The sequence below is a fragment of the Ptychodera flava genome, unplaced genomic scaffold, assembly GCF_041260155.1.
Source record: "Ptychodera flava strain L36383 unplaced genomic scaffold, AS_Pfla_20210202 Scaffold_32__1_contigs__length_2955704_pilon, whole genome shotgun sequence".
Taxonomy (NCBI): Eukaryota; Metazoa; Hemichordata; class Enteropneusta; family Ptychoderidae; genus Ptychodera; species Ptychodera flava.
This window is the reverse complement of record NW_027248354.1, coordinates 2,849,045-2,873,187: the sequence shown is the minus strand read 5'-3', so window position 1 is coordinate 2,873,187 and position 24,143 is coordinate 2,849,045. Positions and strand designations below refer to the sequence as shown.

At 36.3% G+C, this 24,143-nt stretch overlaps 2 protein-coding genes and 1 long non-coding RNA gene across 3 annotated transcripts in view; all 3 read left to right on the top strand.

The window, feature by feature from the left end:
- The first annotated feature begins 3,160 nt into the window (after positions 1 to 3,160).
- LOC139127467 (B-cell receptor CD22-like) lies at positions 3,161 to 15,007 on the top strand. The gene is made up of 8 exons (XM_070693389.1): positions 3,161 to 3,259; positions 5,467 to 5,573; positions 5,707 to 6,021; positions 8,644 to 8,928; positions 9,763 to 10,035; positions 10,831 to 11,097; positions 11,522 to 11,848; positions 14,928 to 15,007. Exons 2-8 carry the CDS (start codon positions 5,507 to 5,509, stop codon positions 15,005 to 15,007), a joined length of 1,614 nt encoding a protein of 537 aa, XP_070549490.1. The 5' UTR covers positions 3,161 to 3,259; positions 5,467 to 5,506.
- Positions 12,396 to 24,143, top strand: part of LOC139127478 (uncharacterized) — a 99,564-nt gene continuing 87,816 nt past the window's right edge. The window contains exon 1 of the mRNA XM_070693403.1: positions 12,396 to 12,450. The gene's annotated coding sequence lies outside the window, so the exon portion shown is untranslated. The remainder of the gene's footprint in view (positions 12,451 to 24,143) is intronic.
- LOC139127479 (uncharacterized) overlaps positions 19,248 to 24,143 on the top strand; it is a 237,143-nt gene continuing 232,247 nt past the window's right edge. Inside the window, exon 1 of the long non-coding RNA XR_011551015.1 lies at positions 19,248 to 19,258. This is a non-coding gene — a long non-coding RNA (uncharacterized lncRNA). The remainder of the gene's footprint in view (positions 19,259 to 24,143) is intronic.

Sequence of the window (24,143 nt, the reverse complement as noted above, 5' to 3'; positions counted from 1 at the left end):
CTGGATTACTTCATAAAACCACTGGTCAAGCAACAACCGTCAAATATAAAGACACAACAAACTTCATACAAGAAATAGAAAAAACAAATTTCCCCCAACATGCATTTCTTGTAACACTCGACGTGGTGTCGATGGACACAAACACAATTCACGACGAAGCGATTCGGCTAGTCAGTGAAACATTCAACTCACAAACCTCGCTTCAAATTACGGCATCAAAAAACCACCCACGGAAGACTTAATAGAAATGCTTTCACTAATTCTAAAATACAAGTTTTGAATTTAACAAGCAATATTTCCGCCAAACCCGCGGTTGCAGCATGGGATCGAATGCCTCGCCAGAGATAGCAGACATTGCTTTACATGAACTTGAAAAGAAAATGATCGTAAACAACCACAACAACATTCACTTCTGGAAAAGATTCAGAGATGGTGTCTTTGCAATCTTTCTGGGAACACAAACCGAACTCACTAACTTCATTCAAATAATCCACACAATGCACCCAACGTTTAAGTTTTCATACGAAAACTCAACACAAGAAATTACATTCCTGGATGTAGTAGTTTTCAAAGGTGCCAGATACCACAAAGAAAATATCCTCGACACAAAAACACATACTAAACCAACAGACACATTCCAATTTCTACATAGAGAATCGTGTCACCCGACAGCAACATTTAATGGCTTTATCAAAGGTGAAATCCGTAAATACGCTAGCACTTGAAACAACAATGACGACTTTACTAAAAAAAGTCGCTTTCTTTAGAAACAAACTACTCGACAGAGAATACAAAAACAATGAAATCACGAATATAACAGAAAAAATAAACCACAGTATTCGTAATACACTAACAAACTGTACAAGTACACGTAAAGAAGCAACAAACAAACTCATCTTCAGTACAACATACAGCCCTTGCATAAAAACAAAAGATCTTAAGGGAAGTCTTTTGAAACATTTTTTTAAACTGGAGAAGGACTCAACACTAAGGAATCTATTCCCAGAATCACCAATCATTGCTTACAAGAGAAACAAAAACCTAAAAGACACACTAGTCAAAACAAAATTTACAGAAGTAAAGAAACAAAAAACAAACAAACCAGACCACCAAACGGACTCACAACGAGACCCAAACATTGATATTCTTGCCTCGCTATTCGAAGAGCAAGACCACTAAAATACATTAAAATAAATTTTCACAAACACAAACTAACGAAAGAATCTACATTGTGACTGATGAGAAACCACACTCGGGTTTCGAAACGCAAGCGTCAAAGGGCCAATCTCAACTTTGTAACATCATAGGTCCGGCTGCGTCTCGCCATAAGCTTTCCCCACACAAACAAAACATTACCGTACACACTAATCCAAACTTCCCTACAAATATCCGAGGCGAAACAAACATTTTCATTAACACAAACAATTGGATAAGAATGTAGGAACACATTTTTGAAACCAATCAAACTCAAACTCGACACAAACACATTTTGGTTAGTTAGGTCGGGAGCCTCTTTCACACTTTTTTACAATCGCCATAAGCTTTCCCCACACAAACTAAACCTTACCGCACACACTAATCCAAACTTCCCTACAAATATCCGAGGCGAAACAAACATTTTCATTAACACAAATAATCGGATAAAAATGTAGGAACACATTTTTGAAACGAATCAAACACAAACTCGACACAAAAACATTTTGGATAGTTAGGTGGGGAGCCTCTCACACTTTTTACATTTTTTCTTGAACGTGATCGCATTTCTCACATGTTACGGAAAACACGCTTGCACAAGCAGTCGCTATTGTTGTTTAATGACGTCATGAAATCACGCGTGATTTAAAACTTTTCCCAGCCAATCTCGCGGGATTTGTTTTCAAGGTCCAACAAAAAGTTTAGGGTCCGGGGGGTTTGAACTAGAGTAGGTCGGGTTACCGGAAACACACAATTTTTTTTAGGCCTTATCTTATTGGAATGGCAAAGATAAAACAAAAATAAGTGCACCAATGAAAGTATTTTTGTGATAATTTAAGTAATAAGTATTAGTGAAAAGGGCACTGTGGAATGTTGTCTGATGGAATGCACATAATGTAAGAGTCATACATACCGTTCGATTAAATAAGAAACATATTGTAACCAGGTAACCAAGTCATATTTGAATGTATAACAATGTCTAATCCATGCTGTATTCAGACGTGACCTTACTAAGCTTGTGTTTTGCATAACGCGTCGGATGCCGCGAAATCTCAAAATCAGTACAAACTAACATATCGTTAGCTTTTGAAGAAGACTGCTCCTCATTTTGAATTCTGCATCGTGTGGAATTCACTCCAATTCTCCTGTGTCCAAAAAGTCAAAAGGGAAGACAAAACACGCAATGGTTGAAGATGCGATCCCATATTTGATAAAGGAGAACTATATGATCCAATAGTAAAACGTCTTTAACAAATGGCGATCATTTGAGGTCGAGGTGTTCGTGTCAAAGAAACGAGTATTCTGCGTCATGAGATTTTCTAGTCATGTTTATGGAACCATACCCTGTGCTGCCCTGTGTGTCGCCTTCAAAAAATCAGCGACAAGCTCAATTATGTTCTATCGGTATGCCTAAACGTTCACAAAACCATCCGAATGTACCAAGAAATGGGCCGACATTTTGTTGTTTTCCTAGTTAAAGTATTAAAAAGCATCTAATATTACTATAAAAAGGTTCATGTGACTAAAAAAAATGTCCATTGTACGTTATATATCGTCAGACTTGAGTTTAGCTCCCTATCGTTCTTGACATTTACCACAATGTTACCACGTCGTTACAGCAAAATTTGACGGAAAAAATATATGAATCAGATTTGGCGTTCCTCTTGGTTTTTCTAAAATTGTATCTTTGTTAAAGACATATTTTGCCTACAAACCTTGATACAGAAATCACCCTTGGTATTCTACATAAGATTTGCAAGACGCATATTTCCAAATAAAAATAAAAAACAAAAACGTTAAACAAACATCAAGGGCATGCAGAGGTGGCGCCTTTATGATTTTTTAACGTCAACTTACAGATTATAGTACATTGTTATGAATCGTAATTCGACCACGTATAAAAACTAGATTTATAGTGCAACAAACATACAAAACACGCGAGGTTAAAGCGCGGGGTTAAATTAATACTGTTCTATCTCGCACGAGTCGCAATCTGAAGTTTGGCCTGGTGCGTGAGTGTATAGAAAGTGTTTATGAACATAAATTGCGGCAACACTTATTGTTGGTAAGTTTTCAATTTTTTTTTCAATTTTACCGTCCCCTAAATGTCCTACTTTAAGAAATCATCCTCTGTGCATCTAACATTACATTTGCGTCAATAACCTGGTTCAAACAGGCAGATTTTGTCAGGGCCAGAATAGGTCCCACGTATCACCGGTCCAAGGATCAAATTCAATTTCCGTTCAGAAATGATCGTAGCCTAAAAATACGTCAACGTAACTTTATCTCTATGTTACCTCTTATTTTTCATAGTACAAAATGGCGGGCCTACATAAAATCGCAATATTTATACTGTTCATGCTTTCGTTATCGCTTTACGCGCAAGAAGGGCAAATTTAACGGCCGCTGACCAGTATATCTTTCCTGATCGACCAGGCCTAAATCGGATACGATTGACTGTTGAAAAACGGTCACTTTCCACATGGTGTTTCTACAGACGTTGTTGATGTCAGCCGCGTGTATGAAGCACAGGGAATCGGGCGACATGTTCTCTTTTGCGGAGCGACACTAACTTAGAAAATATAGGAGGCACTATGGGCCAGTGGTTAGGGTAACGGACTCACTATCAGAGTGATCAGTTCGAGACCCGGTTCAAGTCCTGGTAGGTCCAGAGTTATGGGCTCACTGTCGGAGGACGGTGAGTTCGAGACTCTAGCACGGTGTTGTGCCCCTGAGCAAGGCACTTTACTCATCAGTGCTCCATTGGGGTAGTGGGTTATGGGTACCTCACCCTGAAATTGGGTTATTTATGCGTCCACACACGGAAATCTGGGCCACGACTCTCTAAACATCAAGCAAAGACTGAGACTAAGAATCCCAATGAATAAGGATTGAGTGCAACTTGCAAATGTGTCGATTCAAAATTTTTATGTTTTGAGGTTTTAAGTCATCTCTACTACAATTTTTGCGAAACGGAAACATTTTTGTTTATGTGTACTGTTTACAAATTTCTTGTCGACTGTTTGAATTGCCACAATAAATCAAGCTCAAACAACTTAAAGTGAATGCCACGAAAATATTGCAAACGCGTATCTGGCATTCCAAAATTTGAAAACAGTCACAAATATATGCGAGGTCTGCGATATTAAATGAATTTATTTAATAAAAATTTCCATTACAACCACTTCGAGCAAATAATAGTAACTATATTATATTATATTTTATCAGAGCCTTCATGTGACAAGCAATGTTACAGCTACAGCTACAGCTGTGCTGCAGCTGAGTATGATTTGACCGTAACCCGATGACGTTGATGGGTAATTTTTCTTAAGCAGCCAATATCACATCCTAAACATTGTTTGCCCATTTTACACGCCAAATTTCATTAAGTCGTGCTAACGATACTAAATCACTGTATCTTCGCATTGTGACCACACGGTCAAAGTGACTGTTATCACCTTCCATAGTAAAATATTAAAACGCTATTATGTTTCATCATTAGTTTTCATAGAAGAGGATTTTTCCGTATCTAGATTATTTTATCCCAGAACAATAAAAATAAATTAATTATATCAATAAAAATGTAACAACAACTAAACTGCAATATGGTCCCGTGTTATTAAATAATGTCCGATAGGATTTAAACATTTTCATTTTTATAGTCAGAGAGTTTTTCTGATATTACAAAAATGACAGTATTAAATTGTGGAACTTTCAAGTTTAAAACCCAGCAATAAAAAATCAATGTACTCTTTGAGAAGTGACTATCAGTGACATTGGTTTTCTGATGTCGGATCTTATATTTGTGTCCGAACAAATGTGGATAAAATGACGACAATAATAACAAAACGCTAACGAGTATTTAGCAACCAGAAGTATTGTGCTCGCAGTAATATGATATTGATGCAAAGACCTACAAAATACGAATTACGATTGAAGTTTAGAAAAAAAAACAAACAACGAACCCTAATCGTAACTCTATGAACTAAATTTCATGAAATTTAAGAATAGTGATTTTGGAAAAACACAAAAAATTTACATACGTTTCTAGATGTTTTTAATAGCATTATGTTACAGCACCATGAGCGAATGTGGACAATTAACGCACAGATAATCGAATTGACTCGCAAACAATTATTCCCCATAGGTAAATATTTACACGCCAGGTTTGTCAGTAGTTAAAGGTTGCACAGAAAGTATTAACACATCAAAATTTATATGAGGGATCGGGACGTTTGTTTTTGTAAATGTACCATTTCATCTTCCCTGTAGAGATGCTACAATGTAAGGGATATTAAAGGATTAAAGTGACATGGAAAGTCAATGTGGAATGGTATTTCGACTAATTCAAATGACGTTGCTGTTCATCATACAAAGAGGTGAGTCATTGACAGTAACACTTTCTGACTGTGTACATTTCTTCCTTTCCTAGCAATTTACATCGACAGTGATTGTGCGTGCAGCTTTGTATGCCATTCACATTGCTAACGTAAACTAGTAGTTTTATTTCAGTCGACGGGTCAATGTCATGGGCGGTAACACCGGTAGACACTATCGCAAAGGAAGGACAACAGACGACGTTGTTCTGTAAAGTCAACACGGATGGAGAGCAGCACCCGGTAATTACGTGGATAATGAATCCTAAGCAATCAGGCCGTATAGTTGCACAAGCAGGTGTATCATTCGATGAATGCTGTGACGTCACTGGTGACATATCAAATGGTGAGAGTAACTTACTCATCAAGAACACAACGAAATCTCACGATGGAGAATGGCAGTGTCTGGTTGCTGGGTTAGGAAAGAAGAATGCAAGAATCACTGTAATAGGTATGAGTGACATTTTCATTTCACACATTGCCTGCGTTACTTCTTATTTATTTTCTATTACATCCTTAAATATTCGTTTTATTCTTTTTTCTTTTTATTATTATTTACTCTGCATGTCAAGATAAGCTAATGCTTGGGTCATTGATTAGTTTGGGTGATGTAAACTCACAAGACGTGAGGCAGAGAATATTTCGACCAAAGGCAAATGCTGACAGGAAGTGACTAACTTGCAAATAATATTTTTTCTGAAGAGAACATGAAAGCTTTCCCAACACAGATCGTTAGACATGACTCCAACGACACACAAGCTATTTTTGGTGGTTTGGACGACGTCTATTAATATTTATATGTTACTCAGTCTAAAATGTTTTGCCATGTGGCGCATTGCAAGGAAAAGCTATAGGTCAATGTCAGGGGTGGTGACACATGTAGACGCTATCGTAAAGAAAGGACAGTAGACAACTTTGTTCTGTAAAAGTCAACACTGGTGCAGAAAATTACATCCGTACAGGTGTAAAGACACGCGATTGTACTCCTGCCCTACACCTTTCGTCCAAAGGTAACTGTCACCGACTGCCTGAGCTTTTCTGCTTCCCTTGTATTTGTAACTTGCTTCTTTACTTGTAGGAATTGAAACTCCCGAGGAGAAAAAAATTCTTCAGAAACAAAATTCGGCTTCAACAATCAATTATTCAGGAAGAATAACAGTGAAACGTAAATCCTGTTTCAGCATTTCGTGAAGTTGCAAAAAGTGTTTGAAAGAGGGATTTACAGGAAAAATATTCGAATATGCAATTGATCTATATTGTCAAACTTCTGCTTTTGGTAACATTGAAATGATCGTGTGAGATCGACTGAACTCAATTAATAGTTAACTATCTATCTATCTTAATGTATATATATATATATATATATATATATATATATATATATATATATATATATATATATATATATATATATATATATATGATATATATATATATATATATATATATATATATACATACACTGAGAATCTAGGAACTAGGAATGTAGGCATTCATCATACAGAGTGTTTTCATGCGCTTGGCAATCATCAGGACTCCTGATGATTGCTTAGCGCATGAAACACCCTGTATGATGATTGACTAGCGTATAAAAACACCCTGTAGAGTAACAACTACAAGTTCCTAGATTCTCAGTATTACCGCCCTGCAGAAATGCATTGAGCACTACACAAAGCCTGCATTGACAAGCAATCCATTTGTGTTTTGATTTAGAAGCGTATTGATTTCTGCCTTATATAATTCAGACTTGAATTGCCACAGTAAGATTTTCGTTTTCTTGAGGAAGCAGTTGTATAAAATTTTACTTTTTCTTTCGGAGGTTTTTGTTTCTCATCATCTCTGATTCCTTTTTCCTTTTTTTTTCATCTCAGTATAACTTTCCTTTGTTTGTGCGATGCTGCTGGAGACATTGTCTGAAATAAAACTTCAATATATATATATATATATATATATATATATTATATATATATATATATATATATATATATATATATATATATATATATATATCCATATTAACTTTGTTTAACGTCATCAATCGGGACGTTTTGCCTAATGTTGATACCTTCGCCCGTATTAATGGATCAGTAACCTCGTAGTTCCGGTCTATTTGTAAGGCTAAATATAGATGTCGTACCTGACAATGCTGGTTGGCGATAAACCCGAAAGCTACACCTTAATGCAAAATTCAACTTAATAAACGAGTACGGTATAATCTTAGGAAAAGCGACCTAGAAGGCACAAGCATCAAATCAGTCGAGAGAACAACGTTTAAATATCCTTCACACACGAAGTTCAGTAAATTCTCGATCGGAATCAAACATGCAGCGTAGGGCTGTAGCGAAGCGATAAGCTGTCGAGCTGTACCTTGAACTCTGCCGAGCGGCGCTATGAATGTAATATCGAAAGTTAACTCGGACAACAGCACAGAGTTTCCGTCAAGTAACAACATTTGGATGGATGTACGGGCTAGATATGTGTCACTGCAAACAACAAAGCCCGTAATTGACGACCGAGATCAGGATTGACGAGTTGACACTGGCTGACCGGTGACGGCAGCGTTGTGCCCACAACCATGCTGTGTGTCATCAAACGAAATCTTTCGGGCTGTCAAAGGTCGTAAACTTGTATTTTTAAAAGCCACGGCATCTCTCAGAAAGAATCACAATGTCAGCTTGATCGGATAATTATATGAAGGGACCTGTAAATTATTTGCATATCTCCTGCGTGACCTTCCGCTTTAGCTTTAAAAAGAAAATAATCCGGGTAAATAAATACAAATCGCGAAAAAATAACATACAATTTTTGGCAATAATTTTGATCCATCCACATCAAACGGAAATTAAGAAGAGTATTAATAAGATAAATATATAATCCCTTGCAATTGTCATCGTATTCACGTGTTTTTCGCGGAGCCGCACAACTTCTCGCTTTCGGGCCAAAGTTATAAAAACATATTGTGTGTCTCTCTGTGTCTGTGTCCCTGTGTGCGTCCCTACTCCTTTATTTGATTTAGCTGTCCCTTTTCATAACGTAATAATTGACTATTGCTCTTTTTCGTCATTAATTTAAGGGTCAAACGAGCCAAGTTGTTTTAGAAAAAAAAGAATTGGTCCAAGAAACGAAGTAATTGTCGGGAGTAGCATAACATTGGGATGCAAGACTGAGTCAAATTTACCATCGTCTGCAAAACTCGTTTTGATGAGAGATAACAAGAATGTAAAGGAAGTCCACCACAATCAGTTATCACACACAGTGTCAGTAGAGATACAAGACCATGGTGCTAATTTTAGCTGTAAACTGGAACATGGAGACACTTCCTTTTTTTGCAGAGACATAGTTACATTGGATGTACAGTGTAAGTGCTTGCTAAATGTTTCGTATTTTCATAAATATACTGCTAATCAGTGCTCAGAGTACTCGCAGTTTTTTCTGCAATCAGATTTTCTGTATTCAAGCGCATAAGCACCTCTACTTCAAACCCTTGTATGTAAACTTGATGTCGATATTGTTCAGCCCTTACATTGGGAGATACTCCTAAATTTCCCCAAAGGTCGTTCAGTAACCCAAGGAAATCCGGCATCTGTTGGCCATCCTACGAATCATCACATTTTTCAAGAGCAGTGTTGTCCTTCTTTATTTCTTATAATTCTGGTATCCTTTTATGGGAGTTGCATTTTTGGGAGATAAATGAATCAACATTGAATTTCATTAATAGTATATGCAAGAGAAACAATCATATAAATATTATATAATTTCCTCCCAACTTTACGCCCTAGACTTTCTTTTCAAGTCTGTTTGTAATTTATAAGCGGACGAGCGATGAGGAAATGCCACACATAGCAGAGTATGCAGATGAATGCAGGTGTTTATCTATTCCAATGAAATACAGTATCTAGCCGGACCGAACGTAAACTTTAAAGCATGATTTGCAAATGCCAGTTTATAAGCGTGTATAATTTCCTACATAATAATAATATGATAAGATAAAATAATTTCTTTGTATCAGTAGTGTAAAGGTATAAAACATCCAGTGCCAAGGAGAACATATTATTGAAACTAGATGCATATATATATATATATATATATATATATATATATATATATATATATATATATATATATATATATATATATATATATATATATATATATATATATTTATATTTGTTGTTATCGTTCTAATTCAAAGATTCACCCGTCGTAAAAGTTCCACTATACTTATGTGTCATGGTTGGCACTCGTCAGGCATTAGACTGTGAATACACGCCGGGAAATCCATCTGATACACAGGTGAAATGGAAAGCACCGAATGACGAAACAGCCACAAGAGATAACCCACTTATCATTGATAGTGTCGATGAACATTCGAATAATCTTCACAACTATTCATGCATTGTTACCAACACATTCTTTGATGGCAGTGAAGGACGAGATGATGGAATAACTATGGTTCAATTTGAATGTAGGTTAAATGTTATGGATTAACTTTGAAATTAATTGACTCCCTTTTAAAATACTTCGGGGTATGTCCTTAATTCAAATAACTTCCATATGGTTGTCAATATTTGTACAAAATAATTGACAGGACACCTTGGTAAATGCTGTCTTTAATGGCTTGTTGTTAACGGCAACTATGTTGCTATCCTATAATAATAATGATTGTGACCAAAAGGTCAAATTACGTTTATATACAAGACTTTAAAAAAATAACTTGTACGAAAAATTTCATTGCTGTCCACAGCGTTGTAAGAAAAAAACAAAATAATGTTCAATCCGTTACATATTAAAACGTCAACAATACACTCTAGAAAAACACACGACTAACTTACAAACTGTACAAAACAATAAATTAAACAGTGATACTTTACACTTTTGTCAACAAGTTAACACTATAAACAACGGGACTGACTTCTTTACGTCGTGTCCGACATGGAAACACTACACGATTACGATTTCTTGTCGAATAACTGTGAGGAACAGGTGTAGGAATGTGGTAGTTGAGCTTATGATTTGGTTGTACAATATCTCTGGCAAACTTCAAACATATTTTTTGCCGCCTATCTTCCAGGGGGTCAAGTTTAAGCAACGACAATGATTTACTGTAACTATAAAATGGGTACATCCTTATGTTAGAACTGATATAAATGTTAAATTCGGTGACATTACTCTCAGTTTGGTAAATTCCCCTCTGCGTACAACTCTCAGTTGATTAACCTTATTAAGTATTCATCTTGGTATTTCCTTTCTTGATCAACAGACAAGCCAAGCGTCAGCACACGTACTTTATACGAAATAAATGAAGGTCAAGACCTTAAACTGTATTGCAATGTCAAATCAATAACACAAGCTATTGACATTGAATGGACTGCACCTGATAGCAGTATATATCCTGGACAAATCCTGACTGTTCTAAACGTCACAAAATTACACAGAGGAGTGTACACTTGTCATGCAACCTATAAATTATGTGATGGTATGGATTGGAACTGGCATGTTAGTAGTTCTACGAATGTCACTATAAACTGTAAGTGTACGAATCGAGTTTGCCTTTCTTCAAGGGCTTCCGCTTTTTAGCTACAGTACCCATTTCTCATAAGTGGACAGGGAATCAAAAGTGTGGAAATACACTTATGTTGTTTGAAGAAAAATAGAAGAGCAATTTAGTTGATACAGTCTTAAAATAATCTGAATTTATATGATCTTATTCACTGGCCCTTGAACATTTTTGTTCAGGTAGGGAACTATTAGAGAAAGTCGCGATTGACACTGGATGTATTTATTTTGTGAGTTTTGCATTCTTAATCACACGAACAAACTTGATTTTCAATCTCCCCTTGATCGTCGCTTTATGTGCAGGCATCTTTTGGCATCTTGCTCATCTTATTCTTGAGACACATGTATTTATTATATCAAAACCAACGGGAAAGCTCTTGCATTTCTTTTTATAGTCAAACCAACAGCTGCCATATTGTGCAAGCACACCTCGGAGCGATACGGAAAGTTTGTAAGTTTGACATGCTCTACAGACTGTAGCAATCCGGCAGCTGAAGTGATTTGGTATGTGAATGATAGTAAGATTGATAGCATTAGCGACAACATCACATTTGAAGACGTTATCGAGTCTGAGTGTGAAAATGTTGGTTTTATGACATCACAACAACTGAATATATTGATGCAACCTGGCGATAAAGACGTGCATATACGGTGTTCTGCACAAAATCCAAACTTTACTGAAGGCGAAGTCTTTTCAAATGAAGAAATCATTGTGGCCACATGTGAGTCGACAAAATTTTTCAACAGTAAGAATTATGTAAATTTCTTGTTGTAATGAGAGCTATATGTATAGGAATGTATTACCATGGCCGAATCTAAGTTAGTGAATAGCGATAGCAACCTAGAAAGTGGTTTAAAAGTTAGACCAACATTAAGATCTAGAGTAAACATCGTTTTCCTTCAATTAGTGTTTGCCCCTCTATGACTCATATTTTTTCACTTGAAATAAATGTTGCTTATTCAAAACACATAGTTCCACCAAGGCTCCCTGACGGCTGTAAAACAAGGATACATATATCCGGAACGAAGGGAAACACAACAAACTTAATACCTGAAGGTACTTATGTGACATTCAAATGTACATCATGTAGCAGCAATCCGACTGCTGTCGTACACTGGTATCTTGGTAACAAACCTATGCGATCATCCGTTAATCAAAGTGAACATATCAGTGTAGGCGTCTTTGGAGGAAATGTAACTGAACATAGTATTACAATTAAGTTATAAATCAGAGAAAACGGCGAAAATATTTCTTGCAAGGCCGTTAATGAATTGTTCCCGGGGTCGCCATCTATTTCCGAATATATCACTCTACATGTTGTCGGTAAGTATCGTTCTATATGTTGTTGAACACTAGTAGTAATATTGATCAAGAAGAAAACCATTTTAGCCTGGACCTTGTAGTGTTGTTGGTCCTATCACGTCAAATATTTGAAAGAGATGTTCAACGTTCCCTCCTGTGTCTGATAAACGGATGATTTCATCATTTATCTATAACAAGGACTGAAATCAGAACCAGCGACGTACAATTTACTACTTGTGTATCAAACTTTGTCTCTGTGTAAGGTCATTTAGTACTTACACAAATTCTGGTTAATGTGTTATTTTTGTACGTATGTTTTTTTATTCCCCTCATTGTTCATGCACTTGTTTATCATTTGATAACTACAGTATTCATAAATGCAGTACAATAAAGCAAAAACCGAAATTGTAAATAAAAATATTAACTTGTTGCTTTTGCCTTAACTTTGCAAGGATGGTATTTGATCACTTGCTTAGCTGTACTTCAATCAAAAGGACCCGAACTTCGGTGAAGGTCTCAGTAAACAGTTTATATCGAAAATCGGACAGCATAAAACAGTTTCTCATAACGAATATACCGAAAAAAAATATGACTAGAAAGTAGTTAATTCTGAAATCAACTACTTATTACCCAGTAGTTTTTTTTTTTTTTTTTTGCAAATTCAAACAAACGATCGAGCACAGAGGTCTGATTAAATCTATTCGTTAGTACATTATGCCCCGACTTTAAGGTCACGAGTAAAACTTGTACATTTGTAAAATATTTTTGTCATTTGGCGTTTATTGTTCTCTTATCAGGCCATGAAATATTTCCGTGGGTGAGAGTAATTAGTTAGTTTGTAGTTTTGGTGTCATGGAACGAGATCGATATAGGTTTCTTTTACCAGTAATCAAGATTATTGTATATTAAATCACGGAAGTGACTCTACGTTTGGTATTGTACTCTGTACTTCTTCAAAAGTTTCAGTCTACACATCGACCGACTTTTGATTGCAATTGAGAATCTATACGCACGGTTTGGAGACCATTAAATCCCTGTCCCGATTTCACTTTATAATTTGACCATTCCCCATGTTGAGGTTTAGTTACTTTTATCTTTGTTTCTGCTTTTTTGTACAGAAACACCATATCTTACAGATGTATCTCCAAAATATACAAACCACATTGAATCTGGCAACGAAAACATTGAACAAAAGAGCCATGATGTCATTATTGCTGTAGTAAGGTGCCTAATTGTCATCACATCATTATCTGTGGTCATACTGGTTGTACTTGTTACTAATAAACACCGACGATCTGCACGAAAACCGAGTAAGTATAAAGAGAAAGCTACCATGCTTTTTATATATTATGATGACACTTATCACAGGTACAAGCCAAGTTTGTCGTCTTTGAACAGAACAATGATTATACTCTTGTCGTTCTACGTCACGGCATCCCCAGTCTATGCCATCAATTTGGTGTGTCGGAACATTTGTTGCATCATCGCGAACTTCCATGTGCTCGCTCGTCGATGTAAACGACATGGCGGCCCGTGAAAATTTATAAAACCAGTCATCAACAGTCTGACAAAATACACACGCTTAGCAAATATACGTTTTGTTTCAGTTTTGTTACCGATATTGGGGTTCGTATCCTGGACCCAACCGACACCGGCCTGAACTTTCGACGCACAGAGTACTTTCATGCGGTAGACCATGTAGTGACACGGTCATTACGTCACACGTATTTTCCCTTGTCAAACGAAAAAAACATAGGGGATAATATCTAACTATGTTATTAAAAAGATACATAACGTGTTTGAACGATATCTGAATCTTTGGTATGTAGCAGACACTGTAGTCGTTATAGTTGCGGTAGTATCCAGCTATTTTCCGATACAAGCATACGCATATTATCGCTTTCATACGAAAGATTTCACTGACGTATCGTTTCTATTGGTTATATAAATGATGTGGGGCGATGTGATTAAACTTTCTACATGTGTAAGGGTCAATCAACAATTGAAATATTCGTAAACTAGCGAAACCCATTTATTCGTGTAAGCGTTTATCTCACATCCATTTCGCGTTATATGTTGTTCCTATCTGTACGTCCGCACAAAAGAAATGTTTTAATCTCCAGATTAACGTCTAGATTTATAAATTGTAGTTCAAAATGCATATTTTCTTCTTTACTTGAATAGAAAGGTTCAAAGAGCTGGTGTAAGTTGTGATACATTGCTATTTAAATTCCCTAAAGGATTGAATTAAGCGTCTCGATAATTTCTGTGTGACTGTCACCACTTTCTTAAACAACAATCGACCATTTCGATTTCATATGTAGAAAATGACAGATAATCTTTATAAAATGTAAAATAAAAAGCAATGTGCTTCCGGGAGAGTTTTGTTTTTGTGATGAATTTATTTGACCTGGCTAGCTTTGCAGCGTTTGGTAGTAATACGTCGGCAAAAATCCTTATAGAACATTCGTATGACATATTGTTATATCTTTCTACAGTACAAGATCGTTGCTCAAAAGAAGATTGCCCTCTGCAGGATGTTTCATCTGATCCAAGAACTACGGAGAAATGGTTCTGACAAACCACTACATTAACGATTCCCGCCCGGGAGGCATGGACCTCGATACGAAAACACAGATTAAAATCTGGAGGAAATCCGTGTAGCACAACCAACTCTTTACAGTGGCCCTAGCGAGGACGATGAACAAATTAATGGACCAACACAGGAGAGAGATTATATAAAGTTAACTACTTAGGTTCAATTAAACTCAGGAAGATTAATGAACAAGCATAGTTGAGTAGATACGTAAACCAGCCAGTAATATTAAGATAAGCAAGTGCCAAGGTATTGTTACATGTCAAGTTGAAAACACTTATATTAATATTAGCATGAATAGAACAGAGCCACGTGGTATTAAGATAACGTCAATTATGAAGAGTGTTGATTTTGCTACGTAAAATATTGTTATCACAATTCCGTACACACTAGGGTAATATGTGTATTCATAAGTCGGATGTGAATTTTCTTGTTAGACACATTGCTTTGCTACACATATAGATTATTTTTATAGATTTTCATATCACATGTTGTTTTATGTATTACCGATTACTTTAACCAACTTTTAAAACATCCGAGTTAAACCTAGTTGAAGTACAACCAAATACCAATCGACGGGTATTAAACTTAATTCAGATAGATATTAACTCAAGAGGGTCATTTCATATTTCTTGTACATTTTTATTATAATGGTTTGGCACCGCTCAGATGGTTTTACTCTGACTTTTGATCAGCATGTCCTAAGCAAACATGCCTGAAGGTGAAAATAAACAATAGGAAAAAAATATAGAAGACGGTCGCATTTAAAAAGTTAAAGGGGGAATTTACTAACAAATGATGACCCGGATTTAATTTATACTATTTGTTGTTACCCTGCCGCGACAATCACAACAGAGAAGTTATACAGGCTCACTGCGGACTTTTTGAAATAAATTAAAAGCAGTATGTGTTAATCCCCGGTCGAAATTCTTTGATTTCGTCGAGTACTCAACATTTTAATTTTCCAAGGTTATATATAAATTTAAATTAGGGCAGGATAAACAGAGGGTCACCGAAAGGGTTACTTTTACATGCCCAACTATTATTTATTCAATCAAATTTAACGTGCAAACAAGAATATATAGGCCTGAAATGAAACAGAAAAAAGTGTAAAATTAATGTCAGAATTATATTGAGTATAGCGAGTGTCCTTAGCCCTGAAAGATATTATGGTACGGAAACAATGCTAACGTTAAATGCGAAAACACAAGTAATTTTATTTGTCAAAACGATACTGTTAAAATAAACATTATTCGGAAAGATCCCAAAGATTTTTTTTTTACATTGATTACGAATTTAAGAGACGGCGCTCGAAACTGCAGGGTCCCGTGTCGTTAGATAAGAGTATGAGTTGTATTCTTTTGACGGTAAATTTATAATTGTATAAAATCCTTTGACCGTGTTTTAGTTGTTACTCGATTTAACCTTGTACTGCAACTCATTTTTCAACTCCTTCTCATAAATTACCACTTGTTTCTAATCCCCCAGTCAACACAATACAACAAGAGGAAAAGCTAAGGCGACATAAACACGACAATTCATTTGCTGAAATTCAAATAGTTATACGTGTATTAGTTAATAGTACAGAGTGGATAAAAATCCTTAACATTTGTATTTAAAATTACATACCATTGTTCAAAAATGAAATAATAATAAAATATTACACTAGGGATATCTGCCAACTGCGAACGTGTATTCAAAACACTTACAATTGATCGAAAATATAAATCATCCTACTGTCAAATTGGAGATTCGTCCTTCGGGGCCCGTCCAAGTTCACCATATAAAACAGTTATCTAAATTGATCAGCTTCTATAAAGTCAAGAACATACTGTAAAAATTGCTTCATTACATGTTATAATATCACGTTCATTAACTAGGTAGTCTAGTTGAAGAAAGTCAGAAACTGTATTCCCTGATCGACAGGAAAGCACCCCATTTTTACGTCATTATAAGTCTTTTGGTCGATAACATCTGGTTATACCAGATTGCATTACATTTTCACTTTACCATACTAATAGGGTACGCTAAACCATTCTCGACACCTGGTATCGTCACTAATTAGTGGTTCAAGACGGTCCCAATGCTGTAGTAATTTTCTATTTGTTTCTTTGACCTGGTAATGTTTCTATTTACCTTCAATGCTATAGTTAGTTGCACCTATTTTGATGCCTTGCTTACTAACTTGAAAGGTAATAAATCATTGGTGACCTGTGGCAACTTCTATCTTTTGTGTGTCATCTCCTGTTTCCAATGTTCTCTAACGACACTTCTCTATTGCGTTTTCTTCGCAACGTTGATAAAATTTGCTTATTGCAGCTAATGAGCGTGCAGCACCTCGTCCTGGTGATGTATGAGCATCCCACCCGCCTGTAAAGCTAATTAACCCCTTAGAGGGAGCCCTCCAGAGTGATGACGCCCTCAAAGGGCCACATAAACTACTTTCAAAATAAAAAAATAAAAACAAGTGCCACTTGACGGAAACACAGTCTTTTGCAAGTGATTTATTTTTGACTAGATTCAGGGACGTATATACGTAATCAGCGTTAACTCGAGAAGAAGACATACCTCGACCTTTCTCACTGTGTCTCTCAAATTGCATGCATTGCTGCATTTACATCGTTGATAAAGTACAGTCTGAGGTTGTGAAATTTCCTTGCATCTTGGAATGTATCTGCATCTCTACTAGCAGCAGAATTGACATGCTTTCTTAAAGTGTAACTCCTCACTGTTTCAACCGAGTCTCTAAGGGACAACTACGCAGGCTAGTTATTTTAATCCATGGTAAATGTAGTGGCTCAGAGTCCTCTCTCACTGCGGTAAAGAGAAACAGTTACTATGATCTTGATAATATCTCATTGCGTAGACCATGAGCTATTGACCCCGTAAGACGAATACTTTTTGCATGGGATATGGCAATATACATATCGTAATAAAACACATTGCTGGTATCAATAACTGTATTTCCCATGCTTTTTCTCGCAGACATATGAAACGCGTAAAAATATTTGCTAGCAGCAATGGCAGCCGAGCAACCAACGGCCTCCGTATCTATGTCCCCTGCAGCCAATCGACCATACCCGGATAGACTCGGGAACATTTGGAATCTTAACATGTCGAGCAGCTAACATAAATTGTCCAATGAACATTTCCCCTGCGTGCATTCCTAAAGTTTGCCTGTCTGAACACTATCCCATTTGTCTTGTGAGACTTAACCATGGCAACAACACCAGTACTGGCTCCTACTTTTTAACTCAGACAGTTCCGTAACTTAACGGTTTTCGATTTACTTTCATATATGCCTACAGCAACAAAGTTTAGGCCAATAATAGCTTTAAATGTTTAATGTGTGTCAAACCAAATGATATCGTTAAGCAAAAATGTTTTCCTCTGGATGGGGATGCTTCTCTGAACATGCCCTGGCTTACTTCGCTGGCAAAATGGATATACAAGATGCTATGCATATTTCGTACAGGCGTATAGACTCATGGACGTCATTGATTTATTTATGTTGGGAATATTTAATAACACTGGTATTGTTTAGTGTACATAGATAACATGAACAAGATGCTATATGCATGCGATCTGGTGATGTTAATTATCTACAATTTCAAAAACGTACGATAGTCAAAGCACAGAAAATGACCAAGACTCGTATTGCTTTATGCGTTTCTAATTTCGCATGGGAGGTAAGATCGAAAATAAAAAATTTCAAACTAGATAAAAGAGAGAGTACTTACTCTTGATTCTTTTGGTAATTATTCATCGTCGTAAACCACGCGCCTCTTTACGGCAACAGCTCAGCGCTACCCGTCAAGAGATTTTGCGGAGGTCAGCGGAGCGAAAATTATTGCTCTGGCTTGCGAGAATGGTAATTATTTAAACCAGATGTGAACTGAATATGCTGTAATGTTTTACAACAGCTGGTTCATTAATAGTAGTACGCGTCACAGAACAATCAGATATCCGTTATATCACTATATGTAGCTGGTTTTATCAACTTCGCACAGTACTCTCAGAGTATAATCACTGATTGTAAAAACTTTATTTAATATGCAAATGAGCTGTAAATTAACTTGACAATGCTCAATGCTTCATGGGACAATTGGATATCCATTAGGTCAACATTTGCCGCACGTTGCATTGCATTGTATGCTGTAATTTTAGAGCAATACCACTAATTACAAAGTTAATTATGCAAATGAGCCCTTAATTAACTTGACACTGTTCAATGTTTTAAAGCACAATTGAATATTTATCAGATGAATATCTGTAGCAGGTTTCACCAAATTTGGTGACGTAACTTCAGAGTAATTTACCTAATTAGAAATGTTCAATAAATATGCAAATGAACCCTTAATTAACTTCACACTACTAAATGCTTTACAACACAGTCAGATATTTGTCGGATCAGTATGTGAAGCAGCTTTCAACACATTTGATGCAGTTATTTCGGAGTTATATGACTAATTATAAAACTTCATAAAATATGCAAATGAGCTTTTTATCAACTTGACACGGCTCAATATCTCTCAGTACGATTAGATATTTATTAGATCAACATCTGTAGCATGTTTCATCAAACTAAGTGCTGTAATTTTGGAGTAATATCACTAATTACAAAGTTCATTAAATATGCAAATGAACCCTTACTTAACTTCACACTACTAAATCCTTTACACCACTGTTATATACCAGTCGGATCAGTATCTTCCGGTGCAGCTATTTCTGAGTTATATGACCAATTACAAAACTTCATAAAATATGCAAATGAGCTATTTGTTTACTTGACACTGTCCAAAGCTTCTAAGTATAATACATACATACATACATACATACATGCGCCACCGACTCACCATATAAGCTCTTTTTGGGTAATTATATACATACCAAATATGAGCTAAAATTAGCTAGAGAAGGCTTGACCAATAAAAAGTGGGAGAATAAGAGGCCAGTGAAAACATAAAGAGTTTGGGAAAATGTACAAGGGACCTTGTAAAAAAGTAAGCTACCTCATCCACCTCTACACCCTACACACTCCTGAATATCAAATGTTCCACCCCTTGGTATTGACCATGTTTACAGCAGGTCAAATGAAAGGAAATGTCAACCAGGGGCATTTTTAATTAATGCTGTTTTGACCAAAAATGACAAAAATTGCCCCAAAACAGTAATTTTTCCGATTTTGTCGTAACTTCAACAGATAAAAAGGGTAACGTCCTTGGAAAGATCCAACCCAATTTGAGAGAAATTGGGCTGGCGGTTTCAGAGACGAAGAAGTGTTATTTAAATTGAGAAAAACCACCAAAACATTAGGCAAAAATACAACATTGAAGATATCTTCACCATATCCATAAACTTTTTAAGGTTTACCTAGGGTACTTGCAGACAAATGTTCAAAGCAATCAAAACAACGGTTCTTGAGTTATTAATTCTTGACCATTTTCACATTTTTAAGCTCATTTACATAATTTTGGCAATGCAAACTTTATTTTAACAAAATCCCCTCTGTAGCCCAGGATGAACAACTCTTCAAATACCTAGCTAAAAAGTGCAGCGGTTCGCGAGTTTTGATGTTGACAAACATACTAGATGTACACACACATACATACATACATACACACATACATACAGACGCAACCTACTTCAGCTTATACAATAACCTCACATTGGTGTACCAAATGTGAGCTAAAATTATGGTGATAGAAATGTTTATCACCCTCACCAAATTTTGGTCCATCTTCTACAAATTATCAGTTATCTGCATTTACAGTCTGGCTGGTGGTTTTTTTTTTGAAATTCCGATTCACAATAAACGTTCATCTGTAAAGCAATACTAGTTCATGTGGCCATGGTCGACCTGTCTGTTGTATCAATATTAGGAGCAGTAGAGCCACTTTGTTTGAGTATTTTCTATTAGGCAAAAATCTGCCATATATATCAGTGACAATGTTTTAAAACAAAGTCGACATTTACTTTGGCTTAAGTCAGCGGGTCTCTTTAATGTTCCCCTGCATGCTGCCAGAGAAAAGATATTGATGCTTATAGAGTGCAGCTCAGAACCCTGCTAGCGAGACGGGCACAGATGGTTGAAATTTGTTCTTCTCTGCAAGTACGTAGCACTAAAATATCAACCCCATTTTAGACCTTGGTTTACAGTGGAATTGATACCCCCATTTTAGACCTTGGTTACAGTGGAATTGATACCCCCATTTTAGACCTTGGTTTACAGTGGAATTGATACCCCAATTTTAGACCTTGGTTTACAGTGGAATTGATACCCCCATTTTAGAACAAGCTGCTGAAATACTCACCCCATTGGGAACACACACACACACACACACACACACATATATATATATATATATATATATATATATATATATATATATATATATATATATATATATATATATATATATATATATATTATATATTATATATATATATATATATATATATATATATATATATATATATATATATATATATATATATATATATATATTTGCAGACGCTTGTGAAGCTGTAGTCAGAAATGTAGGTTTCAGAATTTAAAATGGTTTCTGCTTTATCTCTATTGCTGTAATAAAATAGATCATGGTATTGTTGCCAAACACAGTGTATAGATACTATGGTCAAGTTAGTGTGAGATAGACACTGGTAGAAAGGGATGCTAGTATACATATAGCATACATTTGTGAAACATGCAATGTGGCAGACTCCATTTGCGACTTTGTCTTAACACGATGCAAGTTAACCTAGTGGTCAAGACAAGCCACTGTTTAGTGAACAAGGGGCTGCAGTGACTTTGACTTTGTTCTTTTTTTGGCCTAAGGCGCTTTTTGGCCTTACAAGATTAGGGCAATGGCATCATCCCCTGTCCTGAAGTACTGAAGGACTCATTCTCACACGCCGCTGGTGGAAGAGTTCCGCTTACTTGCTTACCGAGAAGTAATGTTTCTCAGCTAATATCTATTGAGCCTTTATTGTTGTTCCTTTAGGACAAGGACAAGGACATTCCAGTATTTTATGCCTGCACAAGGCTTCTGAGGCACCACTGGCCTCAAGGCCATCATACCCTCAGACTTGTCTTGATAAACAAGGTTGAAGGCCTTCGCATGATATGTTTTCTTTGCCCTTTATAGAACCCTTGACATCTTTGATGTCTTAGAGAGCTAATTATGAGGATCCCAAGAAGGTACCTCCATGCAAGCGCCTAATTAATAAGGAAACTGAATATATCTGACTTCATCGTTGTTGAGTAATTGTGAGGTGTCTTTTACGTCTTGAAAAATTATTTGCTTGATGGTAATCATCCTCATATCGCCCTCTTTATGTCTTGTTGAGTCCTACCTCAATATGTTCAGTGTCAGTGCCATAGAGGTCGACACGAAAATTCTCATAAATCTTTCTGATGGCAACTCCTAACCGGGCTCTCTTTGTTGCTTTGAGCGAAACGTCTGCCAGTAGTTCGTCAAACTCGTTTTCGGTGTTCAGCTTGACGCAATCGATGAGAAGTGTCCTGTCAGTGATGAACGCCAGTTTATAGGCCATTTCACATATACCAGTCACCAGTCGGGGGGTGGGGACTTCGTGTTGGTTTCAACCCCATCACTTTTCCTCTGTTTCATATAACTGACCAATGCCGCCCTTGCTGCTGTAAATAAAATACTAGGTGCCACTTGAAAATGCGCTTTAGCTCATTGACCGATATTATTATTTTGTCTGGCGTCAGCTTAGGGATATTTACATGAGGTGTATGGATATTTACATGAGATGTGAATGAGGATTTGGCAGGTAGATTTGAATTACATTTCAAAAAAGTAAGTCAACAGGCAGAGTCTTACTAAATCTGGCCAAAAGTGGAAGATCGACTATAGCACTGGCATGAGCTCCACAGCCTTGCTTGGTTTCAGAAAAGATCATTGTGGATAAAAGCAAAGAGAGCCACTCGAGGGTAGATTTTGTTTATGAAAAACCCTACGAAAATTTAAGTCTTGCGCGAACAGTTGTGGTAAAGTTTGCATAATCGCCGGTATGTTTACCTCAACAAGTTGTGGTAAACTTACGCATAGTTGATATTTTTACATGTTGATGAATTTTGCAGTGCACTATTGTGGTATGCTTGATATTCAGGTAAGTTTGCCACAAGAGTTTAGGCTTCGCAAAATTTTTTTGCAGTGTACTTGCCCGGAACAGGGGTCTTTTGTTATACATACCAATACTGAATCCTATATAAGTAACACTTCCAGCAGCATACCACCCCACAACCTTGGGAACATAGCATTTATTCCCCCTCCAGCTTTCACATTTTAACACCAATTCACATTACAGCTGTCACAACTAACATCAATTTTCTGACATATTCATACACAAAAGAAAAACTTGCCACTTTTTTCTCCATTGAATTTCTACCTTACATATATTGCAGATGAAATGCTAAGAAATGATACAAAACAATGGAAATCACAAATGCATCAACAGTTCTTTGATATTATTTCTCCTTATCCTGCGCATTTTCAGTAGAGTTGGCCTCTAGAAGCACGCGTCCATGCCTTCTATTCTCTTGCAAGTTCCATATCGAGAATTGAATGCAGCTATTATTACTGGCCCTTTCATGCAAAGTTTCAATAATCCAAACACTGAAAAACAAAATAGAAGAATGTATTTCTAATTTATTTGCTATACAACGTCAGGCAGTGTGGTCATTATTTGTATTCAGTCAAGTTCCATATTACATCAACAGGGTGCATACATTCAAAGTTACTTAAAATTTACGGACTTTTTCAGCAGTTTTAGAAGATGTTTTATGGTCCAACGTACAATTTTCTTTGGAATGTCATTTTTTCGATGTTTTATATATCAATTTACAAATATTTTTACGATATCACAAAAAAAGCGTCAAGGACACTGAAGCTCCTCAAGTGTGAGGCCAGTTGAAGTAGTTGGTTGTTGGTAAGCAGTAATTGACTTGGAGGCATGGGGTTTGGATACGGGATACACAAGATTTGTGTTAGATACATTTAATTGTATATACGGCATGATTTGGCGCATTAATATAAAAATAAGTTGCATACATTAACACCAATCTATCCTGATGGAGTATGTGGCGGTT

Bases quoted from the DNA above. Each gene is read 5' to 3' on its own strand.
- LOC139127467 (XM_070693389.1), top strand. From the start codon at position 5,507: ATGGAAAGTCAATGTGGAATGGTATTTCGACTAATTCAAATGACGTTG. The intron at 8,929-9,762 runs GTAAGTGCTTGC...TCTAATTCAAAG, and splicing joins AGTTACATTGGATGTACAGT to ATTCACCCGTCGTAAAAGTT. The intron at 11,098-11,521 runs GTAAGTGTACGA...TTCTTTTTATAG, and splicing joins TACGAATGTCACTATAAACT to TCAAACCAACAGCTGCCATA.